The sequence below is a fragment of the Lindgomyces ingoldianus genome (assembly GCF_010093535.1).
Source record: "Lindgomyces ingoldianus strain ATCC 200398 unplaced genomic scaffold BDR25scaffold_36, whole genome shotgun sequence".
NCBI lineage: Eukaryota > Fungi > Ascomycota > Dothideomycetes > Pleosporales > Lindgomycetaceae > Lindgomyces > Lindgomyces ingoldianus.
The window spans coordinates 600,102-614,481 of NW_022985197.1; the positions used below are offsets into that span (position 1 = coordinate 600,102).

The window sequence follows — 14,380 nt, forward strand, 5'->3', positions numbered from 1 at the left end:
AACAACGCCCATACAGCCTACGAACGTATAATTCCAGACAAGCAAACAGGAAAGAAAGGAATAAGGATGAAAATGGTGGATACCTAGGCTATAAAGAAAGGAAAGGTGATGAACTGAATGAAACGAAACGACACCCATGCTTCCAAGAATGAAAAGCTCCACTCTATAATGAAATAAAACAGCGGAAACGCAACCGGTTGATCATATTAAAGTGTAATAGTAGTTTGCAATAGGATTGATGGAATGGAGTTGTGTCTATCGATGACGTCTCCAGATCACATTGGAGGACCATGTCAATGGGAGAAATCGTCCGAATAAAGATGACACTGTATAGCTCCTTAGCTTTCCTGAAGTATCTCCTAGTGTACTTAGAAGGTACTTCCTTATAAGTCACTAGGATAGAGTGGAATGGACCACATGATTATTTCCCTTTCTGCTTGAATATCCGTCCGCGATGCGTGATGTGTGCGAGTGAGGTTTCGCAATTCTAATTCTATTTCCCCAGATATCCATCCAAATCCCCAAGCCCACAAACCCCATCACTTCCCCTCATTAAGCCTACCCTCTTCATCCTTCTCCACAACATCCACGACAAACGCCCCTCCTAACAAAATCGCCGGCTCCTCGATACTATGATGTTCATAACTTAACGTCCCTACACCCCCCGCCTCTAATATTAAACTCGGATTCCCCTTCAAATCCTTCCCAATCCACCTTGCCGCAAATGCTCTTAATATATGTCCATGCGCCACTATCAGCACATCATTCGGAACCCCCTGCTTCCCCTTCCACCCGGAGTCTTTGCCAAACTGGCCTTCATGCCACTTCCCTCTTATCTCCGCGATTAGGGCATCAAGACGGGAGGTGACTTCTTCGGGGGATTCGCCGCCTTCACACCCATCGCGCCATATGTCCCAGTCTGGGGGGAGACCGCGGGAGAGTCGGGAGGCGCGGATTTGAGGTGATGTGAGGCCTTCGTAGGATCCGTAATCCCATTCGCGAATGGAGGGGGTGATGGAGATTTTGGCGTTTGTGCGGATGTCAAGGGACTGGGGCGAGGCGGGGGTGGAGGAGTTATGCCATGGATAGCGGTCTCGACATCCTAGGTCTAGGAGTTCGAGGGTGCGTTGGGCGCGGTGGCGGGGGGATACGTAGCTTGAATTCACTGACTTAGTACAGGAAATAACAGAGATGGAGGGGGAAAGAGAGAAAGGGAGGAAAGGATTGCGTACATGTGTGCGAGATTTCCGGGGACGATGAGTCTGTCGTCACCGACGAGCGCTTTGCCGGTCGCTTGCACTCGCTTTTCGCCGTTGGAGGTTAAGGGGAGTTCGGTGGTGCCGGTGTGGCGGCCATTGAGTGACCATTCCGTCTCTCCATGCCGGATTATGAAGACCCTTGGGTCTGGCATTGTTGCAGAAAGCTGGATGCCAGGTGACGGGTGCTTGGAGGAGCTGTGGGTGAATTGCTACACAGAGGGATCAAGCCGACGGAGAGGAAGTTAGTTACGGTAAAACACTGAGGCCTAACATTTGCTAAGAGGAAGTAAAATCTCGAATACTAAAAGAAAGTAAGGCAAATTTAGGAAATTCCGGAGGTGAGAAGGGGTGATGATCACGGAACAGATGAATAGAGGGGTAGCTTCTACCCCACCATCCTGTATCATGGAATTTCTCCCGCTGGTTCAGTCAGCTTTATATATCTGTTGGTCGGCTTCAACCCAAGTTTGAAACCACTCAAGTATGTTTTCTTCATTCCGCAAAAGGTGCGATCGGCATTGAAACTCGATTTTTGCCTGCTGAAATCGTTTTGGTGTGCTAATTCTCTAAGGTATGTACAGTTTGCCCTATTCATCAAAGTCCAACACATCTACAACCCATCGGTATGGTATGCTTCAAGCCGATGCGTCCCGTCTACTACCATACGGCCGTCAGCAACCTCATCTTCTAACCTCCCGCTTAGCTGTATCATCCGCAACACACTGATGATAATAATCTAAAGCTCAAAATCAGCAATTGATCAAACGTAAGTGTTTTTCAGATACGTACCATTCTGCAAAACACAAACAGCTCCTGACACACACTTTGTGCATCCTGTCCATGGCACACCTCCATAGTATCCTCCACACTGGTAGTACAGGGGCACGGGACATTTCGTACTGCTCGGTCCACTGTCTTCTGGTCCTGTTTTAGTACCCGAAGTGACCACTGGCGGCTTCTGTGAAGTTTTGATAGTCTAGGATTGGATTAGCGTTTGGTCGCAACCCGCGATCGGCTACTAGGCGAGATAGAAGGTTTCATTGAACACTAAAGACATGTACCTTTGTGGGCGGATAGTTTGGTTCGTCAGTCGTTTCGGGGTCCGGCGGCGAATATCTACTCGTGCTACGGGGAATAGTGGATGTCCTCTTGCTTGTCGGCGTTGGCGTCGGCGTTGGCGTTGGCGTCGGCGTCGGCGTACTAGTCGTCTTGGGTGGAGATGATTTAGGTGTTGTGGTCGTTTTCGGCACCCCTCCAGGCACGGTGTACGTGGTGGGAATATCGATAGTCGTTGGAGGATTGTCAGGGCAATTGACTCCGAGACATGTGATGGTGTAGGTTTTGTCCCTCTGCCTTTCCTCGAAACGATTATTGTGCGGCGCCTAGTACCTTTAATTAGCTAGTTGATGTGACGATGTGAGTGTAGGTGTACATACCGCAAGTAAAACTGAAAAGAAGGCCGACAAGACTACCGTGAACGCAAGGAGCTTCATGATCGCGGAGGTAGGAGAAATTTCAGGACAAAGCGGGCGGAGAAAAAAATCATCGAACTGACGAGAAATGCCCTCTGTATGCTATATGAAGAATCTTATATTGTGATCGCCTGGTTGTCGGTTACTGACCTGCAGTATCCCGCTGTTCGTCGCGGCAAAGGCATTTTGGCCTACATGTCGAGAATTAGGCCGTCCTGGGCGTTTTTTTTTGTGAACCATGCTCTGTAACATATTGACACCAATCTAATTCACCCTAGCCAAGCGACTTGACCCTCCGCTTTGCGTTAGAGAGATGCTGTGGTCATCAGAATCCCATTATACGGAGTTGCAACAACAATGTCGGGGCGGGACGGATCCCAATGCACAACAATATCTGAAAAAGGCTTCCAAGCTAAGCATGGATTTAATGCTTTCTCCCCAGTCACACAGCGACTGCAATGTCGATATTAGACAGGTGGGGTCACGGATATTTAGTGTACTCGAAAACAGCAGTAAACCTCAAGTCTAACATATGCTAGACGCTAGTAGCCATGTTAGAAAATAAACTAGAAGATTTGGTGTCTGACAATAGCATACTCGCCCCAGGTCATGACATTGGAAAACGATCAGATCACTGAGTCGAAGCTATTTCCGTCGTCCCTCGCATGTTAGCTTTTTACCCGCAAATTAGATACGACAGAACCCACGCCAAGAGTCAAGAGTTAGAGGAACTTGCCGAAGCCTGATTCCGGTGGTGTGTACCGTATGAACGGTCCCTCAGTCTTACCAGGCACAACGAGATTGAATTAGATGATTGCTAGGGCCGTGAACCGGACCTTAGACCAATTATCAGCAAAGTGTAAATTATGTGCAGGAACGAGGAACCCGTATTACGCGGGAGGCGTGAGGTGGAGATCAATAATACCAGTTAGATAAAACCAGGGAAGTGTTTAAGGGAAACGTCCAGCCAAAGGCCAGGATACTGGAGATTGAATTAGAAGGGAAAGAAGCTAATTCTTCCAGGAAGCTCATCGCCACCCAAGCGCCTTATCTTTAAAAGACAGCCTTCAGATCTCGCTAAGGTAAGAGTGCCATTGAGCCATGGTGGTTATTGACGGAAGAATGAATCCGACGAAATAAAGTGAGTGCGTGCAAAAGACACTGTTCCTGGTAAAAGCGAGTACGAGGATCATGAGATTATAGGGGAGGTTTTAGAAAACAAGGACTGAAGGTATTGCAGGGCTCCTCGATTTGTCTTCCTGTCGGAATTGCGAGTATTCACCCCCACATGGTCTTATTGAAGCCTCAGACTGCTAGCCTGCTGTATGCTGTCAATCGTAGACCAAGGGCGCTTTCGGAAACCTGTACTGTGTTCGTACAACATTTCCAGCGCCACGGGGTCCTTGTTTGAGATCTAGATTTAGCGCTCGATGGGGTTCGTAGAGCAAAGCCCAATGCTAGGCAAAGCATTCTCGTCTCTACTACAGAGCTTAACGGAGAATATTCTCTACCGTCTTCATCCCTTGGTTGTACTGGAAGCTTGAGTATCGCCAAGGAAATGTCCAACCCCAATCCACTTCCTCACCAATACCGCTCCACCAGGCTTAAGCTTCCTGTAGTAGCCTTCCTCTTTTCCAAGAGTCTCAAATCCTCTTTTCTTGTACCATTCTAGACCGTCATCGTTCGCCTCCCAGACATGCGCAGTCACGTACTTCACACCATGCTCTTGAGAAGCCTTCGCTACAATTCTCTGCAGCAAATGCGTTGCTATCCCATGGGAGCGGTAGGGCGAGAGCAGACAGAGTGTGGAAATGTACAGGGTTGAAGACGGTAGCAGCCGACAGGAGAGAGCGCCTATCAAATGTGGTTTCTCAGTATCGTCAGAGGGGGGATCGGTGGGTGGTTTGGGATGCCAAAGTGCCATTAGGGTTACGCTATGATTCGGCTCGGCCATGGTTTCAGTATAGAATTGGGTGGGATAGGCAACTGGGAGTGTTAGGGAGTTGAGGCGTTTGAAGGCAGGAATGAGATCTTCGGTCAGCGGGACTAGGACCACGTTGGGAGGGAGTGGAGGGAGTGAGAACGATGTCGGGACGGGCGAAGGCTGCGCTTGAGGTACAGGTATTGAAGCTTCTTCGTCACTGAGAACAGACTCGTCTTGGGTAGCTTTAATCTTCGGTAAGGATGTAGTGATGTGCTGGGATTTAGAAAGCGAAGTATCGGCTGTGATAACAGATGCAGGCTTCTTGAGCCATGCCGTGATCGACGACTGGAGCATGTTGGTGAAAGAACGAAGAGGACGGACTACGGCGCTGCGTGGTTATGTACGCTTCTCCTAATTAGTAAACAAGGGGTTTTTTTTTTTCAGCACCTCCCCGAGAGCGCGGAGCCGCCAAACAGGCTGTGATTAATATTGACAGTAGAGGTCAAATTGGTGATGGGATTTTGATGTTGAGGCGCGACGCGACACGGGTGAGTCAGCAATTTGCCAAGACCCATGTGACCTTCCTGCCAGCTCCGACAACCTTGGAACTCAGGCGAAGCAGCATCAGGACCTTCAAGCAACAAACATGGGGGCAGAGAACTCCAAACCTTCAAACGAGGTCGCCCAGCACGTATTCTCATCGTGAGTATTTCTCCGCGTCACCAATTGGCCTCTGAATGCGCCCATTGTCTCAGGCTGATCCTTTTTCCCGCCCAGAGATGCCCCCGTCCGATTCTCAAATGAATTGGTAGATTCGCTGCAGAGGAACACTCAAGTAAGCAATTAGGTGGACGAAAGAGCATTTCCAATGCCAATTGACCTCCCAGACCGATTCCATCCGATCCAAACAACAAGAACTGCAATACCAAACCCGCCTGACCTCTGAGCTCGAGAAACTCCGCGAACAGGAAACTCAGAACTTCTCTAAGCTATCCGAGACTCTCGCTGAGGAAGCCGAAAGGCCGTCTGAACCGACTCTTGCCGACAAGCTTAGCGACGCAACATCCAGTTCCTCCACGCTCGCCGAGAAGCAACGACAAAAGGATATGAGCCGGGATAGCGTGACCAAGGAAATAGAGGCGTTGAAGAAGAAATTGCAGGGTAGGAAGAGGATAGAACAAGTAGACTCCGCATTGGGCAAGGCAAAGGAGGATGTCGCTACTTGCCTAAGGCTGAACGATCGAAGGCCCCTCGATTGCTGGAAAGAAGTGGCGACGTTCAAGAGGGAAGTCGGGCGGTTGGAGAAAGAGTTTGTGGAGAAGACCATTAGGTGAACGTGAGGGATACCACCCGACTCACCAGGGCTGTATTAGGATTGTGTATAGATAGAGAAGGCTGTTCGAAAGCTTTTATGGAATCATCTTCCTCACCACACCCCAGTATCACTGTCACTATAACGAGGGTTGCGGTGCCTACAGCACTAGCTCCTTTACGTTCACCACCTCTCATAATCCTTTTCCTATTTCATTTCCATCCTTCTCTTTTGCCTTCCCCAATCACACTCTCTTTCTCCTAAGTATCCACGCCACCTCTCTCGTTAAGATGTCATTCTATCACTCTATCCTTGGCTCTGACACCGACGAAGAGTACAGTGATTCAGAGAAGGATATTGAAATCATCGACTCGAGTAAGCCCATTGAGTCCCATAGGCATAGGCGCTTTGCTAACTGCACAACTGCTAGACTCTGAAAATTCAGATGTTGAGATCATAACGATCGAGGATGGCAGCCCAATCGCCCTCCCTGAATCTTCGATTGGCAGAGCATTTCGTGGCCCGGGGCAGCCAGCTACTTCAGTTCGTGCCAGCCAAATTCAACTTCCAAACGTGGAGCTAGATATATTTCAACTGGAGGCTGGTATTGCAATCAAAGTCGGCGATACAGTCGAACTCAAAGACAAAGTTGATAGAAGAGGGGACCGGCTGCATAGCGGGGCCTTTCTGAGGGTCAAACATATCCTCAAGGATCTAGAGACAGATGAAGTGAGGCTGCGAGGATATCTCCTCTGTCGCACCAAGTACCATGGGCAATTTTTCGACTGTAAGTCTACTCAAGAATGCATTATTTTTAATGTCGCCAACCTAGATCAGGGAAAATGAACGAATTAGTCATGGTCTTAAGCGTCTTCGAGGATGATGATAGGTCCGCCTTCGTCCAAGGGATGGAGGAGTTCCCAGTTGAAGAGGTCCTTCGCAAGCGTGAATGTATTATCACGCACATGTCATATCCTGCCATGAGTTTTCGAGAAGGCCTGCTTCCGATCCACCTCCAGACAGACCAAGAGAGGAAAGCTCATATCTTTCACAAGGGTCGCCTTACTTGCAGATGGGTCAATATCGCAATCCTCACCGAAACCAAGAGGAACTACTCTGGGGTGATTCGAGGCATCTACTCTCGCGAAGCTGACTCGCGCCAGCTACCAGTGCGCATCCGGGCAAAGGGACACACTCCGAACATGCCGATCGATCTTGATGAGGATGACGAACAGGGTGGCGGCCTTATCATCGATCACCCTCAAGAGGCTACGTCCGGAAAGCGACATCGTGCCACAAATTCAATTGAAGAAATCGGCTCCTTGGGTCACCCAAGCTCTGCCAGGGAAGGCAATCGGCATAAGAGAACTACTAGCATTGAGGAGGTTTCCGCAGACGGACGGCCTGCTCTTCCGTCAAAATCGATGAGGTACACTTTTGGAGATGCCTTCTGCGGTGCCGGTGGTGCATCCCAAGGAGCTTCCAGCGCTGGCCTGCATATTAAGTGGGGTCTTGATAAAGATGAGTATGCTATACTGGCATACGGCTCCAATTTTCCTGGCGCAGCGACTTTCCAGATCGACGCTCACGAGTTTCCCCGTCCCTGGATGAAAAATACCCTATTGAGAGTAGACGTCCTGCACCTCTCTCCTCCATGCTGCTATTGGAGTCCTGCACAGTGAGCTGAACTTGTCTAACTTGCAATGCTCTCGATCTCTGACTTTTTTCTTAGTACAAGAGCAGGCCAAAATGATCAAGCTAATTTTGAAACCATCTATACCGTTGGGCCGATCCTCGCCAAAATCAAACCTAGAGTGGCGACCTTGGAGCAAACCTACGGCCTCGTTACCCATGGACAGCACAAGAAAAATTTCCGGCAGTTGATGAATGACATCGGGCGGGCGGGGTATGATATTCGCTACAAGATCCAAGACCTGTCCGAATTTGGGCTCCCGCAGCGTCGCAAGCGCCTTTTGATAATTGCTGCGAGGTAATGTTGCATTCTACTATCGCCCTTGCTCATGACTGACCGTGTATAGACGTGGCACACCCCTCCCGCCCTTCCCTAAGCCAACCCACGGGCCCGCCGGCAGCGGATTGCAACGGTTCAAATCCGTCCACGATGCCTTAGAGCCCCTCCGACATCTCCGTCGGCGCACTCGAGACGATGACTACCACATGCCCGAAGACATGAAAACGCTCCACAAAACTCCCTACAACCCAGAGACCTCTTTCCTAAAAGGCTGCGTAACCGCCGGTGGCGGCGAAAACCACCACTACTCTGGTACCCGGAAATACACCACACGCGAGATGTCGCTTTTCCAGAGTTTCCCATACAGCTACATCTTCACCGGCAGCCATGGCGAGGCCATGAAGCAGGTCGGTAATGCCTTCCCCCCGGTCATGGCAGAAGCAATGTACAAGATCATCGCGCAAACGCTGGAGGCTTTTGACCATGGGATGATCGGCCCAGATGACGAAATCCATGACCTTGACGCTTTCTTGGAGGAGCGGGGCATCAAACTCCCTAAATCCCCATCTCCATCTCATCCTCTACTCGGCACCCCACTCAATCCTAAAGCCCTTCACTCTCCATATCGCTATCTTGCCGCTGCAAGCTCAGGCACTGGAACCCCTTCAAGGACGCCAACCAAGAAATTGTCGCTTTGGAGATGCAATAACGACATTGATCCGATTGCGCCGAATACCGAGAGGAGGCCTGCTCCTACGCCATTAATTTGGGGGAATTGGAGTAGGAATGGGAGAGAAGCCCTAGGGCACTCGTTGCATGTCCATCCGAAGCGGAGACATATGATGGATAAAGAGAGAGCAGAGAGAGCGGAGGAACCGGAAGCTAATGGAGAGATTATCGAGTTGGACTAGGCTCTGAGGGAATTGGTGGAAGAGTTGGTTTGTGGTTTGGGTTGCGTAAAATCAATTTTGCAGGTTGAGGTTTAAGGGTTTGGATATCTGGGAGTATGGGAAGGTGGGTGCCCTATACCGTCGAACGCATGTTCTTTTCTCGGATTTTCAAAACTCCAGAGCTTCTGGAATGGCGAAACAAGGTTTGACGAAAACTTCATGTGGGAGGGACTCGAGTGGTATTAGATACACAATAAATTCACATCATACCACATCGCATGCACCAACTCCTTTAATTCTAGCAGCATCTCATGCCACCCTAGTCCCCTCAGTTCTGTCTCAGAGCCCACTCGCGCCATGTCAGCACTGTAGCACATCGAACGGAAATTTTGGTCTGTCGCTAGTAACTCGGGAAACTTAGGACAGATAGAAACTTGGATGTCGTTTGCCACCTTCCTAGCTGTACTACTTGTCTTGGTGGATTAATTCTTCGTTGTTGAATACTCGCGATTAGTCTAAGTGCGATAGTATGCTGGTGTTTATATGCTGGTTATTGTATGCTTGTAGTATATAGTTTACGCTGACATATATGGGAGGAGATGAAATGTTATGAGTTATATTTTTGTTATTCTCTATTGATCTATTGATGCTATCTAATACATTTGGGTGATAAAACTAAAGTATGGCTGTCTGTCTTCTGCTTCTATGCCTCTGCTCTGCTCAAACCACTAGTTCGGCCCCAAATGATAAGGGGCTGGTGGTGGAGATATGGAAACGTATGTGAGTGTATGGAGGGAACGGTGTTGGTAATGATGTTGGTGGTGTCTATGTTGGGGAAAACGTCTTCGCGGTGGTGAGTGAGAGTATGAAGCTGCAAATTCGCGACGATTTGCTGAGACGGAGTGCGTCTGAGGAATCGATGATATCGGTGGGATCATAGCATCCACACCGGGGAAGGCAGGCAGTAGAGATGAAGAGGAACCATCACTCGAGACTGGAAAATCGAAACGAGAAAGTCGCAAAATGCCACGACATGATACCTAGACGCACTAATGTATTGCTTCCCGCACTTGCCATACGATCTGCTAGACCTCGAATCTGTCATCGTCCGAGGTCTCGTGTGAATCAGCGAAAGTCAGCGACTCCTTGAAGCGCTGCCACTGCCTCAAACCCGGTCAATCCGCCTTCAAAGCCACACTCTGGACTTTTCGCTCCAAATATGGCGCCAGATCCATTTTCTCTTTAACCCCACTCTCTGGCTTTAGCACCCCATTCTCAAACATAGCCAGCATACGATCAATCTTGACCTGGCTCTGGCAAAACATGACCTGGCACGCGAGCAACAAGATACTCCTCGTCACAAAGACATTCGGGCGCAACTCGGTATGATAGTAGCTCTCCGCAAAGTCAAAGTGAAACGGCATTTTCTTCAGCGGGACTGCAGCTAACGCGGAAACAAAGTCTCTGTCACGATCGCAGACACAGAACGAGATCAGCGAGCGGCGCGCGCAGAAATGGTGGTTGACTGAAGCGGCTAGTTTGAAGGATTTGAGTTTTGGGCCGCTGACCCGAAGGACGGAGACTACGTTGGAGATGTAGACAACAGCGGCGGGATCTTCATGGAGTTTGAAGGACTCGAGTCTTGGAGCGGAAGTTGAGGCTTTGGCGGGGTAGTAGAGGAGGTCAATGGTGAGATGGCGGATGGACAACCAGCGTACGGGATGAAGTGGGGGGTCGAAGCGACCAAGAGCTTTGATCTTGGCTTCGGGGGAAGATTCTTTGGAGGCCTCGGTGTTTATATCCTCTGGGATGCTCGTGATCACGAAGGTGTTTTTGCCAAAGAACACTTGATGCGCTTCATCGTAGATCTGGCGGCTGACGGCGAGAATAGCAGGGGACAATCCGTACTTCTTCTCCTTTCTGGAGACTCGACCCCGGATAGGTTCATCTGCAAGGAGGAGCTCCTCGTACACTGCCAAACGAAGCTCTGGCGGTAGTTTATCTAGTAAGAAGCACTCCCCAACTGGCATTTTGGCGGGCTTCATCGGAGGTTCACCAGGAGCAGAGAGGGCTGCTGCTTCGTCCAGTGTTGGCACGGAAGTGATTTGACCTAGACCTGACAATTCTCTGGTTGCCATCGGAGGTGAGGTTTTCTTTGGTGGAAAGCGGTGTCGTGAAGAGCTAGTTGTCTCACAGTGCGAATAAAGTTTGTGGGTAGGTTTTACCCTGGATTTTCTCGTTCGCGATAGATTTCAAGAACGTGAGAGAGGCAGCGAGGAAGGGTAGGAGAAACACTTCGACCTAAGTGAAAGTTGCTGGAGTTGACAATTGAGGAAGTGAGGTTGAAGGTTATCTTGTTCATTCGCGGTTGTCATACGGAGCAGCAATCAGATGATCTATTTGTTTTGGAGCAGGCACTCCTCATTCGCTCAACTCCTCCTATCACCGCACCATACTTAATAGTTAGCTTAATGTTCGAGAACGCCCCCGCGGCAGATAGTTCGTCTAGAAAATACACGTTTCTGTAACAGTCGTCTTATTTTAGCCTCTTGTCATCCCCCACCTGCACTCCAGGAGCCGAACTAGCAGCCATATAGTAGCCTCTTGGTCAGCATGGGAAGAGTCAGAATATCACGAGGCACAACACCAAATTTAAGCTCAAGTATGGATTCAATATAATGTACAGCAGTGCTCGGTAGACCACCATGGCTGGTCCGTTTGCTGAAGGAAGGGCATCATGATTCCCTTCATCCGCCCGTACCCAACCCCAGGAAGCATTCGAGTTAAAAGTAGGGGGTGAAAGGGAAGGTGTATCATGCCAGGAAACCCAGCCGACTCTGGGGGGGCAAAACAAGGCCGTAGAAGAAAATAAAGGCGAGAGGAAAACCGCCACCATTTCACCATCAATCAATGCTCTGCTCTTTTCTATCCTTCCTGAATCGTGAATCAGTTTCATATCATAATCATTAGTCGCTAGTCGCCACGCATGCTTGCTGAAAAAAGGCAAAAGTGGAAACACAAAACAAGAACTTCGAGGAGGCCTGAATACTGCAGTATACGCTCTTCTTTAGAAGTCATCATCTCGCTTCTTTCTTGAACTTCGGGATCCTGGCCTCTTTCTAGTAGCTCGACGGTGGACGTCGGAATCGGTGTCGCTGTTGCTGTCGTAGCCGCCCTTTCGCCTATCTGGAGACGGTGACCTAGAGTACTCCTGCCTTCGACTGCTGCGTTGTCGGCTACCGCTTCGACTCTCTCGTGTTTTCGACTGATTTGAGGTTCGGGAACTTTCGCGTGCGGCTTTTTTCCTGTGCAAACAGAAGAATTAGATCAGTAAAACAATCAAATCTACGGTCCTATTTCGCCCCCTCTCGACCTCCACAAGGTCTCATATCTCACATCTTACTTCAACTCCACTTACTTCTCGTGCCTCTTCTCAAGCTCTCTTCCGCCGAGTCCGCCGATGGCTGCCCCTACAAGAGTGCTTAGCGTCCCATGACCAACAGCTTTGCCTGCAAGTCCTCCTGCCAACGCACCTCCAACCGAAGCTGCCAAGTTCTTCTCTTGAATATCAAGATTTTCGAACCTATCCCGCAACTGATCAGTGACACGACTTCGACTACGACCGTGCTGACCAGCAGACCTTGCCCGATGCTGCTTTCCATCTCCATGCCGATGGTGATGGTGCGAGGATGAGGTACTGCCGTGACGGCTCGGTGCTTCGAGGTAGCCGCTGACCTGATTGTCGGGATAGGGATACTGGGCTAAGCTTGGCTGGGAGTGCGAGGCCTGGCGGTAGAACGGGGGTGGGGATGGGTAGGTGTTCCCCGGCGCTTGGTACGATGTTGCGCCTGGGTGCGCATAGTTGGCCGGGCTGTAGGGAGCATATCCTCCCGACGGTGGAGGCATAGGAGCATTTACAGGTGATGAAGCGTATCCAGGTGCGGGTGTGTACCGCGCTGCAGAAGACGACGTCGAAGGACGTCCGCTGCGAGGCTGAGGGGTGTTAGTACTTGATCTGTAGAGCAGAGTCGCTGAAGGCGGCTCATAAGACGGGGCGAAAGCCGTGTGAAGAGGAGAATTGCGAGAAGAAAGAACGCTGAAAGTTGATGACTGGTAAGGAAAGGGCGCTGCTGAACCACTGGAAGGGGTTCTGCTCGGCAACATAAGCGGAAAGGTGGCCGCTGGAGGCAAAGCCGATGGCGTAGGGATAGTTGCACTGCGAGGACGAAAGGCGCTATTTACCTGAGGCGGGTACCCATGGTTGGCCGATGAAGCACGACGGTCGTAGGGGTCGTAGTAGTCGTTGCCTACAGTAGCTCCTGTCGCTGCTGTGGCAGGAGCATAGTCTGCTGGGTTGTAGGGCCTATACTCAGAAGTGGGAGGGGGAGGAAACTCTGGCCCACGCTCTGCCCGGTCCATCTCCCCGTCCAGATCTCTGCTGCGATGCATGTGCCTGCCCCGGCTCAAACTCCTGCTGATGCGTCTGCCCAAGCTCTTTGCTCGGCGGCGTCGCTGCTTTTCGCGGTACTCCTTCTCGTAGTCTGTGTCGTCGTAGCCGCTGTAGTCGGAGTAGTCAGTGGGAGGTGTGCGGTCTCGGTAAGATCGTCGTCGCCCGCGGTCGCTGTCTCGATGTTCGCTCTTGTGGCGGCTCTGTCGGGGAGAGTGTGGTTTCGTTTTCGACTTCTTCTCGTGTTCCGGTGTGAAGATGCCACCTGGAAGTTTCTCAAAGAATTTGTCGGGAATCTTGTCTGCGCCGTAGTGCAGAGCTTTGAATGCCAGCGCGGCCATGTCTCAGTTGGGCGCCCAGCAGGGCTGAAATCCGGTTGCGAGGGACGCTGGATTGACGTAGAGGCACAGTAAAAGGGATAGCTGTGATTGGATTACAGCACCCTGCTCAGAGACGCAAGGAACCCGATCGGGTTAACTTGGAGATGGCCGAAAGTTGATGAACGTCTAGATTTCTGGAGTGGAGGGTTGAAAATTAAACAATAATGTTTCGATGTGGTGGAGGTGAGTGTTGTGTGGGTGGAGGCTGCTGTGGTGGAGGTAGCTGCGGTGGGGCGGAGAGAAGTATTAAGCATTTTGCCCCCTACATTTACTTGCCATTAAAGCAAGAGGCTATTCTGGCCATTGGCAGGTGCGCTCTGGCCTGCGATAGGTGACGGCGCTGTGGTGGTGGAATCAAACCCATCACGTGCCAGGTTGACGTCATTGTCAACCACAAACGCTTCCTGTGCTCCTCACCACCTTCACTCAACACCCTGTCAAAAGTGCCGCAGGGAAATCTCTTCCATGAAGATTGCTAGTCACTTCAACGATAACCCGTTCATCTCGGCAAAAGCACTTCCTCGCGCGAGGTTGTGGCCGCTCAATTTTGATATTCATAGTAGAGAATTTCTGTCTGGATGCTTTACCACCGCCATCGTACAAACGGAGTCATCGCTATCCGTTAGAATCTCGTGGACACTTGCATTCTCCAAGTTTCCCTGATACGCAAGCCGTCGTGCTACAGCCAGTCGGGTGCTGCTAATATTGCCGAAGGGAGTGAGAA

General features: G+C 50.4%; 7 protein-coding genes across 7 annotated transcripts; 2 read left to right on the forward strand and 5 right to left on the reverse strand.

Annotated features, from left to right (window-relative positions):
* Positions 1-182: 182 nt before the first annotated feature.
* Positions 183-1,625, reverse strand: BDR25DRAFT_294593 (phosphoglycerate mutase-like protein). The gene is made up of 2 exons (XM_033688792.1): positions 1,233-1,625; positions 183-1,155 (listed from the first exon to the last, which is right to left on the reverse strand). The coding sequence occupies exons 1-2, from the start codon at positions 1,409-1,411 to the stop codon at positions 540-542; spliced, it is 795 nt and encodes a 264-aa protein (XP_033542817.1). The 5' UTR covers positions 1,412-1,625; the 3' UTR covers positions 183-539.
* A 314-nt stretch (positions 1,626-1,939) lies between these two features.
* On the reverse strand, positions 1,940-2,752 carry BDR25DRAFT_318107 (uncharacterized protein; the record flags this gene model as incomplete). Its single annotated transcript, XM_033691727.1, has 4 exons — positions 1,940-1,995; positions 2,049-2,235; positions 2,321-2,641; positions 2,696-2,752. 4 exons carry the CDS (start codon positions 2,750-2,752, stop codon positions 1,940-1,942), a joined length of 621 nt encoding a protein of 206 aa, XP_033542818.1.
* A 1,045-nt stretch (positions 2,753-3,797) lies between these two features.
* Positions 3,798-5,135, reverse strand: BDR25DRAFT_306440 (acyl-CoA N-acyltransferase). The gene has a single exon (XM_033690626.1). It carries the CDS (start codon positions 5,007-5,009, stop codon positions 4,248-4,250), a length of 762 nt encoding a protein of 253 aa, XP_033542819.1. The 5' UTR covers positions 5,010-5,135; the 3' UTR covers positions 3,798-4,247.
* Positions 5,136-5,301: 166 nt separating this feature from the next.
* BDR25DRAFT_238722 (uncharacterized protein) lies at positions 5,302-5,989 on the forward strand (the record flags this gene model as incomplete). The annotated part of the gene is made up of 3 exons (XM_033685647.1): positions 5,302-5,357; positions 5,433-5,490; positions 5,543-5,989. 3 exons carry the CDS (start codon positions 5,302-5,304, stop codon positions 5,987-5,989), a joined length of 561 nt encoding a protein of 186 aa, XP_033542820.1.
* A 268-nt stretch (positions 5,990-6,257) lies between these two features.
* Positions 6,258-8,850, forward strand: BDR25DRAFT_328363 (S-adenosyl-L-methionine-dependent methyltransferase; the record flags this gene model as incomplete). Its single annotated transcript, XM_033692383.1, has 5 exons — positions 6,258-6,342; positions 6,413-6,754; positions 6,805-7,645; positions 7,700-7,957; positions 8,007-8,850. The coding sequence occupies 5 exons, from the start codon at positions 6,258-6,260 to the stop codon at positions 8,848-8,850; spliced, it is 2,370 nt and encodes a 789-aa protein (XP_033542821.1).
* Positions 8,851-9,993: 1,143 nt separating this feature from the next.
* BDR25DRAFT_306443 (uncharacterized protein) lies at positions 9,994-11,141 on the reverse strand. The gene has a single exon (XM_033690627.1). It carries the CDS (start codon positions 10,857-10,859, stop codon positions 10,005-10,007), a length of 855 nt encoding a protein of 284 aa, XP_033542822.1. The 5' UTR covers positions 10,860-11,141; the 3' UTR covers positions 9,994-10,004.
* An 873-nt stretch (positions 11,142-12,014) lies between these two features.
* Positions 12,015-13,718, reverse strand: BDR25DRAFT_81711 (uncharacterized protein). Its single transcript, XM_033699094.1, has 2 exons — positions 13,072-13,718; positions 12,015-12,822 (listed from the first exon to the last, which is right to left on the reverse strand). The coding sequence occupies exons 1-2, from the start codon at positions 13,615-13,617 to the stop codon at positions 12,244-12,246; spliced, it is 1,125 nt and encodes a 374-aa protein (XP_033542823.1). The 5' UTR covers positions 13,618-13,718; the 3' UTR covers positions 12,015-12,243.
* Positions 13,719-14,380: the final 662 nt, after the last annotated feature.